Source organism: Drosophila miranda, chromosome 2, assembly GCF_003369915.1.
Source record: "Drosophila miranda strain MSH22 chromosome 2, D.miranda_PacBio2.1, whole genome shotgun sequence".
NCBI lineage: Eukaryota > Metazoa > Arthropoda > Insecta > Diptera > Drosophilidae > Drosophila > Drosophila miranda.
Genome location: NC_046675.1, coordinates 29,446,740 through 29,468,008, shown reverse-complemented (window position 1 = coordinate 29,468,008; position 21,269 = coordinate 29,446,740). Strand labels below are relative to the sequence as shown.

Sequence of the window (21,269 nt, the reverse complement as noted above, 5' to 3'; positions counted from 1 at the left end):
GAACCACAGGTTCTGGTTCCCTCAGCCCCGATAAACCTGATGACAACCCTGCTCTGCTCCAATTTCTTCTTCTCATCCCCCTTTTGCTATGACGGAAAACACGAATTAATGTGGATTTTTTATAGTTTATAACATAAAAACGCATTTGTAGTTAAATTTTTTGTGCTTGTGGTAGTCGGAAGCAAAACAGCGATACACGCAAAATGCTAGGCATAAATGTTTTAGCCGGTATCTCCATAGCGCTCTTACTTTTGAGCACCTGCTCGGCGCTGTACGAGGACCAGATTAAGAAATTCGACTGGTAAGTGACACAACACAACCACTCATTGACCATTGACCATCATCTGTGTAACGAGTCGTATGATCATCATCCACAACCAGGCGAAGCGTGCATGTGGGAGCCCTGAAGCAATCTCGCGTCGATTTGAATCACTTTCAACCGCGTTTGCTCGTTAGCACTCATGAGGATGTCGTGGCCTTTTTATGCCCGAAAACCGGCGCCATTATGTGGCGACAGGTGCTCGAACAGAAGCCGCGCGGCGACATTAAGCTGCTCCAAGTGAGCGGATTCTCGGTCGATAGCAGCGATACGGCGGCCGCACCAATTGGCACCAATCTGGGATTCGATATGCTCACAGTGCAGGGCCATGCGCCCGCTTTGGTGCGTGGCTGGAATACCAATATTGGAACTATTGAATGGGAATGGTCCATAATGCCTTTGAATTCCGAGAAGGCCCAGGATGCCCTCTGGTTCTATAGCAATTCTATTCTCTATCACATTGTTCCGGCTTGGCGAAGCCACCTCGAGGTCACCGCTTACTTTGCTAGCTCGGGCCACAGCACTGGCAGCACCAGCAAGATCATGGCCTCCTGGATCACTAGAGAAAGCTGTACCCTCAGCGGTACCTTCTACGTTTGTGTGGACAGCAAGCAGCTGATCAGCTTGGATTTGGTGTCGAAGAGCACGCAAGTGATAAGAACTGCGCTGGAAAGTGAGCCTCAGGGAACAATTGAGGCAGTGGAGGTAAGCCCAGGACCACAAATAGTAGAAGAAGTAGCAAAGAATTATCTTGTAATTTCATTTTTCCCTACAGGGCCTCAATGGCGTTGTAATTGTTGATGGCAAACTCGTGAGCGTTAATAAGGATCAGGCCGTGTGCGGTGCTCTCCAAGGCTCCAGCTATGCTGTGGGCAGCTTTAACTATCGCAAAATTGTGGTATCTGCGGATCTCACATCAGGAGTAGGTTTCTTGTTTAACTCAATAATCCATAATCGTTCATATTTAAATTCTTTCGTTTAGAATCTCAAAATCAATGCTGCGTACTTGGATAATTGCTCGCCCGTTTCTGAGCTGCAGCAGACTCTACAGTTCCCCGAGCACTTTGGAATACCCACGTTAAACAGCTTTGATTGCAAGCTGAAGCGCTCTGGCGATGGCAAGAGTTGTATGTTTGTGTTCAGCACCAGCTCGGAGTCCATTGTGGCCGTGCAGCAGGGAAAAGTGCGTTGGTCGCGCGAGGAGTCTCTGGCCAATGTAATTGATTCGCAGTTCATGGACCTGCCCCTGGCCGATACAGAGGGCACTTTGGAGAGCGAAATGAAGGGCAAAGCCGGTAAGATACCATTGCTTAATGCTAGGAATTAGTTTATTTAATATTTACCCCTAAAAATTGCTTCCCAAAAGTGGATTCCACAAGTTTTGACAGTAAGATATGCCAAAAGTGTTTATTTCTAAATAATCTTTACGATATTTAATCTAAATTGATGACTTTTTTCTTATTTAGGAGACATTGCCAGTGCCTTTTTGCGTCGCATTAGCACGCAGGCAGTTCAAATCAGAAGCCTATTCCTTCATGTCATCGGTCTGGGGCCACCGCCTACGGACACACAGCGGGCGGGTTTGGTTCGCGACTCCTTTGGCCTCCACAAGATACTCGTGCTGCTCACACGCAGTGGAAAGATATTTGGCATCGACAACATCTCGGGCAAACATCACTGGCAGCTGTATCTACCGAAAGTAAATGCTTTCGACAATGCCGAGCAAATGCATTTAATTGTACAGCGCACCTCCAAACACTTTCCACTGCAGCCCCTGTGCGCCATTGTGGCCAAGAATTCTGTAAGACCGGCTTGAGAATCTTTTAATAGGAACTCTTAATAATTATAAATCCTCATTTATTTACAGATCAATGGCAATGGTGTGCTGTATCGCTTCAATCCCATCACGGGACAGGCCACAGAGGGCGGACTACTGCACCTAGACTTTAAGATCAAACAGCTTTCATTGCTGGCCGAGACGGAAAAAGACTTTGTCAAGGGCATACTGATATTCGATGCCTCAAATCAGGTGCATGTGTATCCCCAGCATGCCACACCATTGGTAAATGAGTGAATATCTAACCCAAAAAGTGACCTTTGACCCTCTAAGAATATCGTTTGCAGGCCAATGGAATGTATCTCTATACCGCTGATGTGAAGAGCGCTCAACTCGAGGGATACTTTGTAAAATATGCGGGTGGAGTGAGTACTGAAATTTCAAACCGTAGAAAAACCCACTAATTGAATTGTTTTCTTCCACAGAAACTTTCGTGCACACACATTTGGAATGCCCGTTTGGGCGGACATCATTCCGAGCAGCAAATCATTGCTGTTGCCGGCAAGAATCCCATTGAGCATGTCCACTCCCAGGGCCGTGTGTTGGGCGATCGTTCTGTGCTTTACAAATATATCAATCCCAATTTAGTGGCCTTCGTTACCCAGGCCCCTGATGCCACACACAAATGTAAGCTGGTCTGCAAGCCAAGTGCTTAGTAAAATCTATAATAATGTTAATCATTCCTTTAGCCGTGCTTAACTTGTATTTGGTGGATGTTGTGTCGGGCTCTGTGATATTCTCGATGACCCATCGCAAGGTGCGCGCACCATTGGCCATTGTGCACTCGGAAAATTGGCTCGCTTACTCTTACTTCAATGAGAAAGTGCGACGCACGGAGATTAGTGAGTTAAACAGGATATTTAAATGTACATTTTATACGACATATTTTATTTTACAGCCACTATTGAACTGTACGAGGGTAAGGCGCAGGCAAACAGTAGCGTTTGGAGCTCTCTGACGGCGCCGCCAATGCCGCTCGTTGAGCGTCAGTCCTATATCATACCCGCAATAGTTGAAGCGCTCCGCGAGACGATCACAGAGCGCGGAATTACCAATAAGCATGTGCTAATTGGAACTGCCAGTGGTTCCATTATTGAAATGCCTTGGCATTTGCTGGATCCTCGACGTCCCATTGCTTCCACGACCCAGGGACGCGAAGAGGGGGCCATTCCCTATATACCCGAGTTGCCTTTGCCTACGGAAAGCCATATTAACTATAACCAGACGGTGGCACGCCTGCGTAACATTTACACTGCGCCCAGCGGTCTGGAGAGTACCTGTCTAGTCGTTGCCACGGGTTTAGGTTCGTACTGCTCTATATATTGTCGTTCTGGATGACTAAATTGTTTAATTATGTTGCAGATTTGTTCGTTACTCGCGTTGCGCCCTCGAAGACGTTCGATTTGTTGAAGGAGGACTTTGACTATATACTAATTTCCATAGTGCTAGTCGCTCTCACATCGGGCTCGTTGATTGTTAAGCATTTAGCGTCGCGTAAATTGCTCAAGCAGGCGTGGAAATAGGCGTGGCGTGTGATGGGCATTATTATTATTAAATAATTGCTTTATATACATACATATAAAATTTTACTGCGACCAAATATAACAAGGGATGATGATGATGACGATCGATAAGGATGAAGAAGAGACGTAAAAGGAAGATTAGAAGCGAAGAGAATATTGATATACATAACATAATTCTAGTAGCTGCATTACATCCAAATAATGCAATCGATGAACCATATTTTCTCAACGCTAAGCCTAGGCAATTATTTATAATTAATTATATAGCGTATAGTTAAATCAACAAAACAAATAATTCTAATTAGCTGTTGAAAAAGGTTATTCATTGCATTTTTCTGTTCCTTTTCATTTGTGTGTATGTTTCAATTTTCCATATTTGAAGAATATCAGCATTGAAGTTGTGTGTTTAAAATTTAGTTAATAAATGCATTTGTAAAGGAGGACAATGGTAAATAAAATGCGTTTTTGTCATAATCATATTGAAATAAAGTGAATTTTTCTTTTTAAATTACGCGCTGTGCACGTTGTGCAGCAAACAGCTGTTTTTGTCTTCTTCTTGCGGCTGTGCGTGCATGTCAGGATTTCAACAATCTATTAAATTTAATTTTCAACGGTAAATAGAAATCCAATAAAAGCAAGTATTAAGAATACACCAGTTAAATAGAAATTTGAGTCATCAATCGTATAAAATTATGATGGCAGGGCTAAATGTTCTATATAGCTGAGAATATTCCAAAGAATATCAAAAACGAGGAATATGTACCATACTATCGACCAATATCGCCCACTATCGAAACATTGAACCATCGATAGTATAGTAGCGCGATAGTGCTCTACCATCGATAGTGTCGATAGTGCCATCGATAGTGTCGATAGTGCCATCGATAGTTCTCCACCTCTAAAACCATGGCCCTCCGTGTTTTTGGTTTAAATTTAGTAAAAACTAACAGAAGTCTGCTGCAAAATGCATGCAAGGCAATGGCCCTGCCTGCAGGCCATACGGTAAGTAGATCTAGTGCAGATATAGAGCTTGTTATGTGCTCAATTCGGTTACTTCAATAATGCCAAACGTTTGCATAACCTTCTCAGGTGGCGGAGGCTTCATATGCCACAGAAGTGACGGTCCACGCCTCACCGGCGGCTATTCAAAAGCAAAAGGTCAGCAAAGCCATGAAGGCCTATCTGAAACGTGCCACCGAGCACGACGAGTTCATGAAAACGCAGCACCTGGAGTTCCAAATCGGCAAGCGGCACTTGGCCAATATGATGGGTGCCGATGCCGAGACCTTTACCCAGGAAGACATCGATGTAAGTAGATCTCTTTAGGATATGGTATTTAACTGACGAAATGTGCTTTGCAGGAGGCCATATCGTATCTGTTTCCCTCTGGTTTGTACGATCCAAAAGCAAGGCCCGCCATGAAGACACCAGAGGAAGTTTTTCCCGCCCGCAAGGCAGCAGAGTTCGATGAGACGGGCAGGCCGTTTCATAGCATGTTCTACACGGGAAAACCCAATTTCTTTCAGCTTCTACATGTGAGTTAACTGGATTTGATGTTAATTTAACTAGAATTCATATTTATCTTGTAAAATTCCAGGAAATTGTGGAGGAAACCAACAAATTGTACGAACTAGAGGAGCGCATGCTGCGTCGTGGCATAAAGCCTGATGAAAACCAAAAGCTGTAGGTATCACGAGTTCATTACATAAGCGTTTTATCATACGAATTTTCTGTTATTTGCCAGAGAAATCGCTGGTTTCCACGTTCTGCCCAAAGATCAACTGGAAACGCAGTTGGTGGAGAGCATTGCGGACATTGAATACACGAACTTTTCCAACTCAATGGATCGTTTGATTGCGTCGCCATATGCCTACAAGAGCAAGGCATTTATTGAACGTTATTTAAAGCCCCTGATGGACCAGTCCAAGCAGCTGGAGGTACCAAAGCCAAAGATCGATAAGCATGGACGTCAGTACATCACTACCTATGAGTGTCTGCGCAAGACGGCCCGTGCGGATGTCACCGTTCGAATGCCAGGCACTGGCAAGATCAGCATCAATGGCCAGGATATCTCCTACTTTGAGGACGAAAACAGCAGGGAACAGGTGAGTGGATGGAAGGATGGGGGCTTTTCTCTTTGTAACAATAGATATAGCATATGTATTTATTAAGATTATAAATTATGATTTAAACGATTCTTCTTCGAAACAACAAAAGACACAGCCTAAAACCAGCCACACATCAAAACTGCTCGCCTCCTCTAATGTATCTAAACTCTAGATTACAGATAGTGTTGTATATATATAATAGTATATAGTATAGTATGGTATAGTATAAAATATGGTGTGGTATATGGCTATATATATGTATATAGTATACAGATATCAAAAATTTCTTCTCTGATAATATCAACAATCATCTGGGGGGTCAAAAACACTTACACAATAGGAGGGAACATCTAAATCTTCAATTCTAAACATATATTTATATATATATAGCGAATATTTTATCATTTTACTAAATGCTTTTAGCAACTATTTGCGCAGATTCTGCTTTTGCTGATTGGAAATGACAATCAGCAGCTTATCGATCACCTTGCTCGCCTGCTGTTGCTGCGATATGAGGGCCTGCTTCAGTTCCTGTATCTCCTGCGTGAGGAACTCGATGCGATCGGCATTCTCATCGATTTTGGTCGTTAGCGTTGTGAATTGTCCCGCATCTGGGTCGGGATCGCCAGCCAGCACATAGCCCGTTGAGGCACAGCCATTACTCGTGCTGTTGTTGTACTTGTTCTTGTAGGACAGATAGTTCTCTGCCGGATTCTTCGAGGATATGGTGTGTCCAAATTGTTTGCGCATCTTTCCGACCTCATAGGCCTTCATTAGAATGTCTCTGGGCAGGCGCTTCTCACTTGGATTCAACGGTTTGACACACAAGACAACGCGATACGCCTGAGGGGACACCAAGGCCGTGTAGTGCAAGAGATTCCTCAACCAAGTGGGCAGATATCCATTGAACAGCGCCGATTCGATGTAGCTGATGAGCTTCGTCTGTCGCACTAGCTTTGAGAGGCCAGCCGTCTTTTTGAGACCCTGAATATCGTGCACTGCAATGCCCACGAGAAGATTCATCAGGATTATGGTGACAAAGAGTAGAAACAGCACAAAGGTGATCTGCGCGCTGACCTCCAGCAGAAAGGGTGGATCTTTGCCATCCGGATCGTTGATCAGCAGCGATAAATCCTGTTCGCCAATCATCATGACCAGCACCGATATGAAGCCCATAAATGGATTGGCAAATGACGACGAGGAGGGAAAGATCACACAAAAGCTAATGGTGAAGCCAATCAGCATGCAAGAGTAGGCCATAAAGAGCTTGGCAAACTCCCCCTGGACCTTGGTATACATGGCCACATAGACATCGAACACTGGCAGCTGTCCGATCATTAGCATGAGATTTGTCCATCCCAACAGCACAGCAAAGGCGCCAATGTGATTCTGAAAGGTGTACGTCTTGTTCGTGTAGATGTAGGAGATGACAAAAACGCTTGTGATCACAAACCACTCCATTATGTTCTCCACTTGTGTCACATAATGTCGAAACGAAGAGTAGCCCGTAATGCCATAAACCTTTCGGAATATCTCCACTATGGTGATGGCCACCAGGACCCACCATTGCATTTCCATCACAAACGGATTGTTGCGCAGCATATCCCCAAGGATGGACTGCTTTTGGCATAGTTCCTGGGCCTGAATGGTCGTATTGTCATCCTTGCTGCCATTGTAGCAGTTGTGGGCAAGAGCCGTCAGCACGTAGAGCGTTAAGAAGAGCACAAAGCTGAAGCAGAAGATCAGGCGTCCAATGTAGTATTTGCGTATTTTTCCCCATTTGATGTACAGAAAGGAGGAGCAGAGCGGATGCTCTAGTATCTCCTTTTGGCCCTCATCGACAAAGGTGTTCAGATAGCTAATCTCCCGGGGATGACAATGCTGCAGCAATTGGCGAAAGTCCAGCTCCAGTTCCACCTCACGATTGACAGGATCCTAAACGGGAGGAACACACATTAAATTACTTCTAATGTTGCCGCCTGAAGGTGTGTTTTCGCGACTCACCTGTGAATGATGCAGCGTGATGGCTGCATCCAACTTCTGTCGGATCATGGCCACCGATGAGGGTGTCTTCCTGGTGATCACGTTCAGTGCAGATGTGCCCTTCTTCGATTTGGTGGTTACATCTGCCCCATGGAATATCAGCATCTCCACGCACTGCACGAGGCCATCCAGCGCAGCCAAATGGAGAGCCGTAAAGCCGTAGATATCCTTGTGATTGACATTGGCACCCCACTGGATGAGTGTCTCCATGATGTCGTAGGCATTCTCTGACTTTCCCACCGCCGCGTGGAGCGGCGTGCGATGATCAAAGTCCTCGGCATTGGCATCGGCATTCCCGTTCCTCAGCAGCGACTCCACGCACTCCAGGCTCGAAGTGCGTGCGGCCAGATGGAGCGGCGTAAAGCCTCGATGGTTCTTTAACTTGGCATCCGCGCCCTTGGCCAGCAGCAGGTCCACACACTCCACGTTTCCCTCATCCGCAGCGAGATGCAGAGCCGTCGACTCCTTCTCTCGAATGCAGATCCTTACATTCGCATCCGCATTGGGGGCATTGAGCAGGGCCTCGAGGCACTGCATATTGCCCAGATCGGCGGCCAAATGGATAGCATTGGTGCCATTCGGCTTCAGGGAGTTAACGTCGGCTCCCTCGCTTATGAAGATCTGCAGACACTCGAGGGCATTCGAACGCACGGCGCAGTGCAGGAGACTCTCCTCGCAGTTCGGTTTATTGGTGTCCTTGGTGATGTCGGCCCCATTGTTGATCAGGAACTTGGCCGCCTCAGCGGCATTGCCAAAGGCGGCACAATGCAGTGGGGTATAGCACTTGGACTGCAGATTCACATTCATTCCCTTGGAGACGAGCAATCCCAGCGTAGCCAGGCATCCGCTGAAGGCCGCCAAATGCATGGAGGAGATGCCATTCTGATCGCAAAAGTGCAGATCGGCACCCACCTCCATCAGGCCTTCGATGAGGTCCCATCGCTTGAGAAACGCGGCCCACAAATAGCATAGATTCTTCTCCAATTTCGAGGCGGACTCAAAGTGCGTCTTCGTGCTCTCGGCCACCACATTGCCTTGCTCAATGTCCTCGAATAAACGTACTCGCCCGGTGGCGCTCTTCATCTGATCGATGAGACTAATCCGGAGCGTATCATTGCAGATCTGAACGCTCAGCTCGCTGGTGGGCTCCTCGAAGCTGTCGTACATTGACGGTGCACTCTCCGCCGGCGGCGACGGTCCACACTCCATGTATTCGAATTCTCCAGCTGTCGGATACTGGGCTTCGATCATGGCGTCCGTGTTGTTATTCCGCCATCGCACCATCAGGTTGGGTGGAATCGATTTGAAGCTATGTTGAAGAGATGTTTTTCTATGATTAGTGAAAGATAGTTTTGTATTGGTGGAACATAGAAATTTAATTAGTCTCGGGTTTGACACACGTTTATCTCATTTGTGGAAACAAGTGGGGGGTTTGGTGTAGAAAGAACTCTAAGGTATAGATTAGTGTACTTATTAACAACATGTCTTTGGTTAACTATAAATATATCTTTGGTAAACGAATAAAATTCGTTTATTTTGAAGCTACTATTTTGAAACACATTTAAAGATCATCAAAGTTATACCATTAATTACTTAATTTTCCGCACTTAAAAATAATTATTTTCTTCCGTTTTGCTATAAGAAAAAATTTCATTTTTTTAAAGAATTTCTCCACATTCAAAAATCACTATTTTCTTTGTTTTGATATCAAAAAAGGTATTCCATTAATTACCGAATTGTTAAGGATCTTTGACATATTTTGTCTTTGTCTCAGCTTTGTTTTTCTTAAAAGTCCATTAAGAACTCTGAATTGTTTGTTTTTGTTCAGAAAACTTCTCCAACTGCTTACAGACATATGTTTTAATAAGTTCTACCATTAGTTTCCGAATGGTTAATGATTCATACACTTTGAATTAAAACTTGAAGCATAAGATAAAGTCGCAGTTGTCTGGCTCTCATCTCTGTTTTTTATAGATTGTAAATCTGTTTTTCATTGCTTGTAAATGGCACTGAGAGCACTAGAGTTCGAGACTCTGTTTTGTTTGCTGAGAGCATGAATAATTTTAAATAATTTTATTTTATTTTTCTTGCTTTCAGAGTTATGCCAACTTTGGCGATATATTTAGTTGTTGTTTTTTTTTGATGGATTGTCCGAGTGCCGGCTGTGATCTCTGGCGAAGTCCAAGACCAAAGCTTGAGTCGCTTTATGGCTGATATGTATTTTATTTTTTGCATAATTTTAGACCTTGTCCATGCACTTGTTGTATAACTTTTGGGTGGCTTTTACAGTGGGGGTAAGGGCTGGCTACCCTGCCTTTTCTTTGTTGATCACTTAGCTTAACTCTCTCTCTCTCTCTCTCTCTCTTTATCTCACATTTAAAATACGTACACCGTTTGCAGCCATATCCACGGATGATGCCAATTCGCCAATGAGCTATTTTCAATTTCTAATTTCATTTCCAAAATACATGGGAGACAAAGCACCGCCGAATGCCATACGGACTACGGACCGGACCGGATCGGATCGAAAAGGGGGTGGTTGGGGGGGTTGGGGGGTTGTACTCGAACGGAACGGAACGGGACAAGTGGCTTACAATGGAAGCCTTTTGTGGTGATTATACAATTGTGTTCATCTCTAACGGGCGGAAAATGCAAAAATGTTGTGTGAAAAAACGCGAATTTTTCACTTCCGTTTTGTTGTTGCTTGTTTCTATTCTACAGTTTTTCTATTTTTCAATTTTTGTGTGAGTGTGTCTGTGTGTGTGTCTGGTTTTTGTTGGTTTTATAATCACTACGAACGCGTTTTAGCTTTTTAGGTTTTTCGTTTAAATTTTCAGTCAAGCCACAAACGCGTCCGCCTGCATTGTTGTTCCAAAACCGACTGCCGACTGACCGGACTGAGAGCTTGATGAAAAACCATAAGCCGTTGGTTAAGTCGTCAATCGAGATTTAAAGAGAGGTAAACTACAGAGAGAATCGCGGAGAGATCTCGTAGAGAGAACCCTATATAGAGGAGAGAGCTCCACACACAGAGAGAGAGAGAGAGAGCAAGAGATGGCCAAAAATAATTTGTAAATTATTTGTGATTTCGAGTGGGTGTGGAAATCGTTTTGGATTTTTGAGAGTTGGTCTTTGGAAAGTGTTCAAGTTTTGGGTATTTTCTTTGTTAGAAGATCCTTTAATTCGGTGAAAGATATATAAGGGTACTAACCCAGCAACATATCACCAAAAAGTCTTTGCAACTTTTAAGATCTGTATGTTTTTAATCAGCTCTGAACCTCTTTATGTTTGGATGGAATTTTGTTTCTCAGAAGTTCTCCATAGTTTCAAATCCTATTTCTTCCCCTTTTCTTTGGTAAAAGGATATTGGAAATAGTGTCGCTTTAAATCGGGAATTTTTTTAAAGATATATTGTGCAATAAATGGAAAAATATTAAACAAAGAACCAGCAAAATATAAGTTTAATATTGTGAGATATCTTTAAAGCTGCTTTTTAGTGTTTTAAAAAGGAAAAAAGAAGATATAGGCAGTTTTGCCTTGATTCCATGGTATTTAAAGGATTTTCCACAGAAACTTTTAACTTTTTACGTTCCAAATATGTAAAGAAAAGTCGTTTCCGATTTACAAATTGGTTTCTCCTACACTTTGGTTGGTTTTTATTTATTTTATTATTATAGTAATTGTATTTAATTTTGTTCCCGTTCAATGGCAATTTCGTAATAATTAACTCGACTGCTGGCTTGTGAAGTAATTCAAATGTTAATCTAATGTAATTTTTGCACGTGAAAACTTTCCAGAAACAATCCCCACAAAAAAGGTTGTTGTTCTCTCGGTAGAAGATCTTTTTTACTTTATTTTTGATTGCAGGTCCATTGCCATTTATTCAATTTGTCACATAAATCATGAAATCGCTTCCGTGTCTTTGTTTTTCGGGTTTTGGCAAACACATTCTCATATTCTGTATTATTGCTATTATCTGGGGGGGAGTCTTACATATAAGATCTGTCAAGTTTCAGTGTAAACTGCAACAGAGGCAGAAGCTGGCTTCCACTTCGTTTTATTTTCGAATCGGTGGCACTTACCGGTTATTTGCATTATTCTCATTGAGCGGCTGTTCCACTTCGGTCTTGGTAACGACACTGATGGAACGTGTCATGCGACGGGGTTTCGTACTGCCCTCCTTATAGCCAAGATTCTCCATGGTGTTGACGGCGATGACGATGGCCAGTCGATGGTTGGTTGTCGCTGTCGCTGTCTTTGTCTCTGTCGTCGTTGTTTTTTGTTGGTGAATCAAAACGCGCAAAAATGCGCTAAAACACTCAACGGAATTCAATGCACTTTGTGGCTAAGACCGTTGTCGATGCGTTGCAATTGCCAATAAATAAACGAACAGTGTTACTTTCCAAACGGGGATCGAAGCGTTAATTTATAGCCCAATTTTCATACTGGATTGAGTCTCTGCAAAAGATAGTTTGGATGGAAAGTTTATAGGTTGGTTGATCGCTCCCGCAGAGCGTCCAAGTCCAACTGAATGAAAGAGATCTTTCCAGTTTACTTTCTTCCAAATATCTGCACAAATATGAGGCTTCTTTTGGTTTATTTTCGATTGTGAGAACTAAGAGTAAAAGGCTCTGGACTCTGTCTACAAATTTTGGCTCTGATCTGCGTTGAATGCGACACTCCACTCCACTCCACTCCACTCGTTTGGCGGTTGTTGGTCTGTTATCTAAGCGCCCGCCTGCCATTTGACGCAGCGATAAGCCGCCTCTACCAGCATCATCATAGCATCATCATAATCATAGTGATAGCCAGACAATCTGGGGAGATTTATCTTCAACTGCTACTGGTTCTTGTCAAAGGGGGATGTCTCTCTGCCTTTTTTCTAGTACTACTAGCCCCTCTCTGGACCCAAACCATGCACTATGTTTGCTTAAGTTTTTTGCTTGCTTTTTGTTTGTTCAGATTATTTACAATTTATGTCAAAGAGAGAGGCAAAGTTTACAGACTTATTCATTCAGTGTGGAGTGCAAATTCCTCTAAAAGCAGTCCAGGAGCGGTTCGAGAATGGAAGTTAAGAAAAGGTTTTTAAAGTATTTTTGTATCTATTCTTATGAGCTGTTTTCTTGCTTCTTTTTGTTGTACTTATATTTTAATCTCTTTCTTATTTCCTGTTTCTTATCTTAATCTCATCTTTGGCTTATCTTTTCGTTAGATTATTTTATTTATTGTTTAAATATATATATGTATATCTTTAGATGTCTTTTGCCCGAAGAAAACTGTAAGCAGAGTCGAGGAAAACTATGACGAACTAATTTTCTAATATTTTTACAGCTTATTTGCATAACTATTGGCACAGAATCGAGTTAATTGTTGTCTGAAATCTCAAATCTCAATTATCCAACGAAGCGTTAAGTTTGTTTAGGTTCCATTTACTGGATTTTACATCTGGTATCGTATTACCACCAAGAATTTCTGGAAATCTTTTCAACCTGTTTCGCAAAAATATAAACAAAAATAAAAAACACATAAACAATCGGCATTCAACAAAAAGAAGAAGTTGAGATTGTTTGCCCGGCAACTGAAAAACTTTCTTTGCGTACAAATTTTTGCTGACTTATTAGACAAATCTGGTGATAAACAAGGCAGGCCAAAAGATCGGAGACTGGGCTGGCTAAATTATGCGAGCAAATTAATCAAATTCTGTGCGTAGTTGAGAAACCAGTTTTCGGAGCTCCATAGACCAGAGGAGATCGATCTGTTGTGGTCTGCTGGTTATCGTTTGTCTGTGGCCACAAGGTGCGGGGGGCAAGGGAGTCGCTTCGCGTCGAGTCCAAAAGTCGCTAACATCATAAACAAATATTGGTTTTAACAAAAACGCCCCCGTGTGATTACAGTTTGCAGTTGCAAACAATTAATACATTTTTGATGAATTTTTCGCACTGACAAAAAGCCAGAAGGTACGAAAAAAATACCTTTTGTATTGTATGCTTTAAATAGAGCAAATGATTATCGGAGAGTGGAACGGAACGGAACGGAGCGGCACGCTTTTGTTGTTGATTTTAATTGCCGATCGACGGATGGCCCGGAAGCGCCATTTTGCTGCTGGTCGGCTGCGACGGCCATTTTGGGAAAACTGCGACGCCATCGAGCGATCGGACGGACGGACGATTGTACTCGTCGGTCGCTTACTATACTTTCTCGTGTATTTCTTATCGCTCGAGCGTTGATTCAATTATAATTGAAATCAATTTGAGTTCTTATTTTCTTACTTTTTCTTTTGTGGATACAATGCTGTGTCCAGGGGGTCGGCGAGAGGGGGGGCAGAGCAAACGCATTGGCCCGAGCTAAGTTTTTATTTGTTGCGTTGCTTTCATAATGCCCTTGAACCTGAATCGCATGCCCGCAGTCGGTTATATAGAGACAGAGACAGATACGGAGAGAGAGAGATGTAGTACATAGAGTATAGACCTACTACTAGATCTATCTCTCATGTGTGCATGCAGTTTGCAATTGAATTTTGTGTGCCATAGTGCACCAATTAAAGGATAACAAACGTAGTAAACAAATCTCAATTGTTATTCATGAGCGGGGCTTTCCATTCCATTTCGTAGTATTATCACAGATCTAAAGAGCGTTTATTTGTGCAGATATTTCAATGATTGTAGCTAATTAAATGAATAGATTGCTCTAGAACACGTTTATAGATATATCTTTCATCTTTATTTTAATAGAATTTTAATTCAATTTATGTACAACAGATTTATAGATCTTTCACCACTAATTAAATTGAATTTCGAAGAAATATTCAAGAGACTTTCTTCATTCAAAACTCTACTATTTTCTTGCGCCTTTCTGAGTCCTTTTTCTACATAATATTTCACTTTAAATTGACCCAAGTCTTAGATTATTCTTTTAATGACAGGCCCAGTGCCGTGGCTTGATTAATCGACGCGACATTTTATTCCCAAGAAAGATATTCCTTTTTTTATAGACAGTTTTCCTTCAACAAATTTTCCGACACTTGAGACGCGGACGCTCAACGACGTTGAATCGACTGATAAAAAGAACTGCGCCAAAATGATATTCTGTTCTCCGTTTGTCTCCGGCTCTGTGTCCAAAACTAAGCCCCCGAGCGACGCGTCAATGAAGATGTAGATACAGTACACTTAGTATATATACTATATGTAGTCCGACATACAATGTGACTGTCTTTTACGGCTGTACGACGACGATAGCCCACGAAGATGTCGTCGTCGTTGGATGTGTCAAACTATAAAATTCATTTAAATCATAATAAAAGGTACCCGCGAATATTCTTGAAGTGCCAGCAAAATGCCCGGCTGTCTAAAGAATTTACCCCTCCACATAATCTTGAGAAAGATGGAGAGTGTTCTAGTAGAAATGTCTGGGGGAAGACCACAGGAAGGTGTCCCTTAAGTTCCTAAGAGAATCTGGAACCACCAACTACCCCCATATCTTTCTGAGAAAATTGGTACTGAAATTGGGTTGCGGGAACCCCTAACGATTATGGGGGCGTTTTGGGGATTATAAACCAGTTTTGATCTCTTGTGTGTGAATGCGCCTCGTCACATTTTCTGCAAATTGGTTGCTATTTTTATAGCATTTTTTTGCTGTCGTTAATTGTGTGTGTACATTAATTTAAAAATCTTGTTCGCAATCCTAAAGCCTTTTAATGTTTCTCGCTGTAGCGTGAAGTCATCTGTCTAGCAATTTGTTTAAACAAATCACAAATTTGTCCGGGCGCTCTCTCATCTCGAAAATCTTTTGATTTGATTGATTGTCGTTTGTCAATTTGGTTTACCAAAAAACGAGTTAAAAAATTGCCTGTCCCCCGTTTGATTGTTGAGGTTTTTATTGTTTATTGTTTTTTAATCATAACGTTTATTGTCTGTGTGCCGTGGACCATTGTGCCAAGGGGGGCTTGGACTTTATTTCCCACGCAATCGGATCGACAGATCTCTGACGCTCTAAAAACCAAATTCAGAATTTGAAATACGATTTGTTGTGATCTGATCTGTGGGATTATGTGAACTTTGAAACTGGCGTCACAGTGGGTTTTTTTTTCGGGGTGTTTAATGTATGCAACAAATGTGATATTAATTGTAAGATTTCCCAGAATTTAGCAGGTGATTGGGGAATTAATTTAATAGAGAAGCTATCTTCATTCTGTCAATAATTCTTTCTCTGAATTTAACTACGATGTTCCAGAATTAATTACTAGATACTTTTCTTATACTCAGAAACCATCAATCGATTCCCTATATGAAGTGCTGCCCCGACGGAACCTTTCCTATTTGGTCTTAGATCATCCATAATTTAGTTCTTGATTATTGTAATTCTTTATATAAGTTATATCTTATTGAAGGGAAGAATCCTTTAATATTACCAAAGAAATACCATTCCTTTTTCATACTTATAGATATTATACCCACCTTTCTTTACTTTTACAAACGAGAAAAGCTTTCATTCAAGAGTTACACAATTTTGAATTAAAAATACTTTTGTTTTCTACATTTGTTCTGTATTTCCCCCTACTATTAACGACTGGGAGGGCAGCGCGTGCCGCTGAGCCTTGCCTGCGGCTCTGCAATTATCCCCAGACCTCTGCCAAATGCACTTATAATTTGCATCACACCTACTGTTAGAGAGACATCGCACAGTTCACACTAGCCGTAGTTGACGAGCCGCCCCCAAGGGCAAACATGCAACAATTTGTTGCAGTGCCTGCGGCTAACAGACATTTAATTTGGCTAACGATTCGGCCCATTATCTATTGTTGTACAGGAAGTTCTACCGTATTCGCAGTCGCATTCGGGGGAATACAGTATAGCTAAAACTATTATATAGATCTCTATAGTACAATGGATGCCTCGGGGGCGACATCTGAACTTGACATCTAACGGTGGCCCCACTTTTCATTCGTGCTTCCTCTGTGGTCTGTTCTTTTCAGCTGCTCTTCCCGCTGAACTACAGCGAATTGATGGGCAAAGTCGATGTGGAGGCCAATGTGGAAGGCGGCGGTCCATCCGGTCAGTCGGGTGCCATACGCTGGGGCATTGCCATGTGTTTGCGCAGCTTCGTTGATCAAGAGATGATTGAGTCAATGCGTCTGGGTAAGTTCTGATGCTGAACCTCCCTCCTCTACTGCTCTATCTTTTTGCCGCTAATTGTTGCCATTTATGTTGCATGCTTTTATTGCAGCCGGTCTGCTGACACGTGACTATCGCCGGCGGGAGCGCAAGAAGTTCGGACAGGAAGGAGCACGTCGAAAGTACACGTGGAAGAAGCGCTAAGGCGGACACAGGTCTCTCACGTTGCATTTCAGTTTAAAATGTTTAATAAATATCAAACTATGTTAAAGATTGTCGCCTTCTCTACATTTGGTTGAGTGGCCTGAGGCCCAGTAGCTGCATCCCCTGCTGCAGGGTCCGCTTGGCGGCTTGGAAGAGCAGCAAACGCTGTGATTGCTTCAGCGGACAGCTCTCCTGCTTTACAGGTAAACGTTTCAGGGCACGACTTGTGGCATTGCTAGGGGAGGTACAGAGAACAGATTATATACTTCTGGGTATATAGGATTCTTAAGGATACGCACCACAAACCAAACAAATAATTAACGAGAACACACGCCTCCAATTGCTCTTTGGATTGCCAAATGCATTGATCAAAACGCGCCAGCTCATACAGCAGATCCAAGGCATCCACTGGCTCCTGGCTGTAATGCTGCCAATCGGGTCTAATGTTTTCCAGGTCTATATCCTTGAAGTTCTCCAAAAGGCTATGCAGCCGGCAGTGTGTGTACTGGAGCTTAATGCCCGTATCCCCATTGACTTGAAGAGCATGCTGCCAGCTGAATTCATGATCGCGTTGCCGACGCTGCTTGAGGACATTCACGAGGACGGCGGAAACACCCAGGATATCACAGACATCTTCATCGTCCAGAGAGCTATTCGATCTGGTGGCTAAAAAAATGATTATCAAGAATGAATTCTTATAGAATGATGCTTTGCCGCTACATACTTGGTGTTTGAATTCGCTTCTCTCGCATCACATCGCGTGCTTCGTCCAGGACATCCCGCAGAAAGATTGCCTTGCCCTGGCGCGTGCTCATACCATGAATCCGGCCGAATTTCACATGCTTTAGCTGCTCCAGACTCAATCGTTTGTCCAAGGCAGCGGTTGTCTTGAATAAGGCATTGAAATGATCTGCCTGGCCATTGTCCACAACATAGAGAATGCGGGAGAACTGCAGACGCGAGTGACGCTCGAGGAGAGCAGCTATATCCCTTGCCAGATACAACGTAGAGCCATCGCTTTTGATCACTGGAATGCGTCGATCATCCACCACCACAATCTCGCGGCCATCCACTTCTCGCTGGAGAATTCCTGCAGACCGTAGCTTCTCCAGAACTTCACTGATTTGCTGCTGGGAGTACTGCGACTCCCATTCGTAGCTGTCAAAGTGGACGCCCAACCGATTGTAGACCCCCGAGAGCTCTTCAATGGTGTACTGTCGATACTGCTGCCATTGTTGGGCCATCGCGTCGTCTGTTCCTGCCTCCAGGGCTGTGAAGAGGTCCCTCGCTCGCTGTGCAATTTCTGGGTTCTCCTCAGCCGCTTTATTGGCGGCCACATAAGATCTGTAAAGTGTCTCTATGGGTGCTCTCTGCATGTCCTTATCGCTGACATTGTTCAGCTGAACGCCCAGCGCCAGGAGCCCAAATTGTGTGCCCCAATCTCCGAGGTAATTAAGGCGCGTGGTGCGGTATCCCAAATGCTGGTGGAGATTGGCCAGCACATTGCCAATGATCGTAGAGCGCAGGTGGCCCACATGGAAAGGTTTGGCGATATTGGGGGAACTGTACTCCACAACCACATGCTCGTCGGTCGGGGAGAGTGGCAGAGCCTCCGGCTGTCTTTTCCGGAGTAGCTGCTCCACAAATGACTGCGGCTGCAGCTGGAATTCCACTTTGGCGGCACTGCGTCCAGCGCTGGGCACTACACGCACCTTCTCTATGTAGGTGGCATCGAAGGTGTGACTCCTCAGGGAATCCAGCAGCTCCTGCTCCTGTTGCGCAATGGAAGCCGGCAGAGTCCATTCCAGAGTCGGTCGCTGGGCATTTTGCAGCTGCTGCTTCTTCAGGGGCACTTCCAGGGCATGGTAAATGTTCTTCAGCTGCGGCAGCTACAGGAAGGAGTCTCGGGAGAGTTAATATATTGATATTTAATGGTTTTAAGAGCTCACCTGCTCGGAAATAGCGCGACGAATCCGTATCATTTCATTTGTAAACAAGTTTAACCCACTTTACCCCCCTCTTTATAAATAGCTAAACGACTTGAGTTCAACAGCGGAGAATAATACTGCTTGTAAGTTCTTCTTGTAGATCCATCCTATCATTCGTCTTCACTATAAATACACCATGATCTCTTTTACCTGAACTGCGCTAAAATTACGCAAGATTCATAATATTCGTTTATGTATTTAAATACCTACTGGTCGACAAAGGGTTAATCGTTCCCTGTGCATGATCGGAAATCATATTCCTCGATTTCGATATTCGATTTGATGATACCATCTAGCTAAGACTCTCAGCCCTGTACACATAATTTAATCCGATTTATGAATCAATTTCCTACAAGAAATGAAAAGAAAAGAAATCCCTTTTACTGAAGGTTTAAACAAAAAAGGTCAAAGCATAAAACGTATCATTTCATTCGTAAGCAATATGCTGCATAGAGATGGAATGTTGGACATTGATATTTTTGTGCGATAGGCAGTACTTGAAATCGATACCACCACTAAGTGTTGTAAAAAAACCAAAATAAGTTATCGATGGCCTTAAAAGTGTAATATTTAACAATGTTTAACAAATGTTAAAATAAATGTAAAGAAAGTTAATTTTAAGGCCTTAAAAGTGCGATATTTTTAACTACTTGAAGTGAGAAATGATCAATGAAATATTTTGGAACTTCGACGCCCCTGCAAACATATGTTTACTCTCCCATTTCCAATCAAAATTTCCATAAAGCGGGTAACTACCCCGCTAACCACCGGGTTTTCGCGACCGAGAGATGGAGAACTTCCAAGCCCTGCGTCAACTCCAACGCCGACGCGCTGGGGGGCTGCTTCACTACTGCTTCTGGGGATTCTCGTTGCAGCACTCAGCACTTTACGTTCACAGTCGTGTTCGTACCGTCGTCGAGTGGCCAACGTTTTTGCGGTGAAAAAATCCAAGCAAAACCAAAGGAGAAGCAATACCCATAGCACCAGCAGAGTCCACAAGCAGCAGCAGTGCAAAACTCAATTCAAATTGAAAAAGTGTGTTTTCCTGTGAACCTCTAATATATGTTATTGTTGTTGTTGTTGTTGTTTTTGTATGCCCCAGTAGCCCCCCTTAACGACGGGGTAAACCACGAAAAAGTCTCGCTCCAGTGGCCATATCCGAAGAAAAAAAGAAAGAAAAACCAGAGAGATTATCGCAAAATTGCAGTCCAAATGCGAGGCGGCAAAAAAGTATTGCATACCACAGGGCTGTCATGAAAAATAGATATCGATTTGCCAGGGCATAAAAATAAAAGGCAGTACAACGAGAACGAGCGTGTGGGAGGGGAGGGTGTTGTGCTATGGGATTTTTATAGCCAATAAAAAATTGTTTTTCCCATTGCCATAATCCTTTAATTGGCTAATTACTAGGATATTCCGTGGGTTTATACCAAAATTTTCGAAGACTAGTTCTGCCCCTGGGGTGTGTGTGCGGGTTTGTGCATGAGATCATCAGTGGAAGAACGGTAAAAACAGAAGTACCGTTGAATGGCGCCTGCTGGTATGCAATGCTTTTTCTCACTCCTTTTTCTCCATTTTCAAAAACCAGGCAAAATCTCATCAAATTTTTCGGCCTATGACAATAACACAAACGCACTTTCTTCGCTACGCATTATCCAGGTGCGTGTGCGTATAGAGAGTGAGCGAGAGAGAGAGAGAGAGTGATAGAGAAAGGGAGAGAGAGAGAGTGCAAAGGACGAGAGAGATATATAGAGATAGAGCGGAAACGGAAGCGAACTGAAAGCGCGTGTGATTTTGTGTCCCCCGTTTACATATATATGGTTGTTGCTCCCAAAAGTAAAGCCCAAAACAAATAAAAGTAAAAAGAAATTAAATAAGTAAACTTAAAATTTAAGAAGGAAGAATATACATAAGCCTACGTGCGCGTGTTGAATTTAATTTGTATTTTCTGGTACAACATCAAAAGCATTTCCCTATGATTGGCTCATTCTGGAATCTGTGCAGAGCGTGCCCATCAATGCCGGTAGACAAGGTGAGTTCCCCATCCAATCTTTTATAACCAATTGAAGCCCATATTCGTCCGACTGTTTTTAAGAGTCTCGTTCTGTTAGCCTCTTAGCCCACTTTGCAGACTGCG

The 21,269-nt window shown here is 43.1% G+C and overlaps 5 protein-coding genes across 21 annotated transcripts in view; 3 read left to right on the top strand and 2 right to left on the bottom strand.

Moving 5' to 3' along the window:
• The first annotated feature begins 68 nt into the window (after nt 1–68).
• LOC108154849 (ER membrane protein complex subunit 1) lies at nt 69–4,132 on the top strand. The gene is made up of 11 exons (XM_017285265.2): nt 69–301; nt 382–1,024; nt 1,095–1,241; nt 1,302–1,614; nt 1,786–2,120; nt 2,187–2,381; nt 2,444–2,521; nt 2,582–2,783; nt 2,846–2,998; nt 3,055–3,459; nt 3,519–4,132. The coding sequence occupies exons 1-11, from the start codon at nt 204–206 to the stop codon at nt 3,677–3,679; spliced, it is 2,730 nt and encodes a 909-aa protein (XP_017140754.1). The 5' UTR covers nt 69–203; the 3' UTR covers nt 3,680–4,132.
• Nucleotides 4,133–4,543: 411 nt separating this feature from the next.
• Nucleotides 4,544–17,211, top strand: LOC108155828 (28S ribosomal protein S9, mitochondrial). Its single transcript, XM_017286933.2, has 7 exons — nt 4,544–4,681; nt 4,769–4,987; nt 5,041–5,214; nt 5,277–5,362; nt 5,424–5,784; nt 16,802–16,964; nt 17,053–17,211. The coding sequence occupies exons 1-7, from the start codon at nt 4,586–4,588 to the stop codon at nt 17,142–17,144; spliced, it is 1,191 nt and encodes a 396-aa protein (XP_017142422.1). The 5' UTR covers nt 4,544–4,585; the 3' UTR covers nt 17,145–17,211.
• LOC108155824 (transient receptor potential channel pyrexia) lies at nt 5,809–14,974 on the bottom strand. Of its 6 annotated transcripts, none has more exons than XM_033389921.1 (4): nt 14,606–14,974; nt 11,913–12,288; nt 7,792–9,160; nt 5,809–7,722 (listed from the first exon to the last, which is right to left on the bottom strand). In XM_033389921.1, exons 2-4 carry the CDS (start codon nt 12,029–12,031, stop codon nt 6,214–6,216), a joined length of 2,997 nt encoding a protein of 998 aa, XP_033245812.1. In that variant the 5' UTR covers nt 12,032–12,288; nt 14,606–14,974; the 3' UTR covers nt 5,809–6,213. The 6 variants fall into 6 exon arrangements, with proteins under 6 accessions (XP_033245812.1, XP_017142402.1, XP_017142403.1 ...); XM_017286913.2 differs by having other exon boundaries at nt 14,712–14,974; XM_017286914.2 differs by having other exon boundaries at nt 14,723–14,974.
• Nucleotides 16,167–19,198, bottom strand: LOC108155827 (probable arginine--tRNA ligase, mitochondrial). The gene is made up of 4 exons (XM_017286932.2): nt 19,094–19,198; nt 17,869–19,033; nt 17,444–17,810; nt 16,167–17,379 (listed from the first exon to the last, which is right to left on the bottom strand). The coding sequence occupies exons 1-4, from the start codon at nt 19,124–19,126 to the stop codon at nt 17,226–17,228; spliced, it is 1,719 nt and encodes a 572-aa protein (XP_017142421.1). The 5' UTR covers nt 19,127–19,198; the 3' UTR covers nt 16,167–17,225.
• Nucleotides 19,199–19,816: 618 nt separating this feature from the next.
• The window catches only part of LOC108155825 (formin-J), a 29,800-nt gene continuing 28,347 nt past the window's right edge, over nt 19,817–21,269 (top strand). For 3 of the 12 annotated variants that reach the window (XM_033389923.1, XM_033389922.1, XM_017286924.2), the window contains exons 1-2: nt 19,817–20,167; nt 20,721–21,164. In XM_033389923.1, the coding sequence (XP_033245814.1) occupies nt 21,108–21,164 (57 nt within the window). In that variant the 5' untranslated portion in view covers nt 19,817–20,167; nt 20,721–21,107. The remainder of the gene's footprint in view (nt 20,168–20,720; nt 21,165–21,269) is intronic. The other 9 variants (XM_017286922.2, XM_017286921.2, XM_017286926.2 and 6 more) reach the window with 5 other exon arrangements.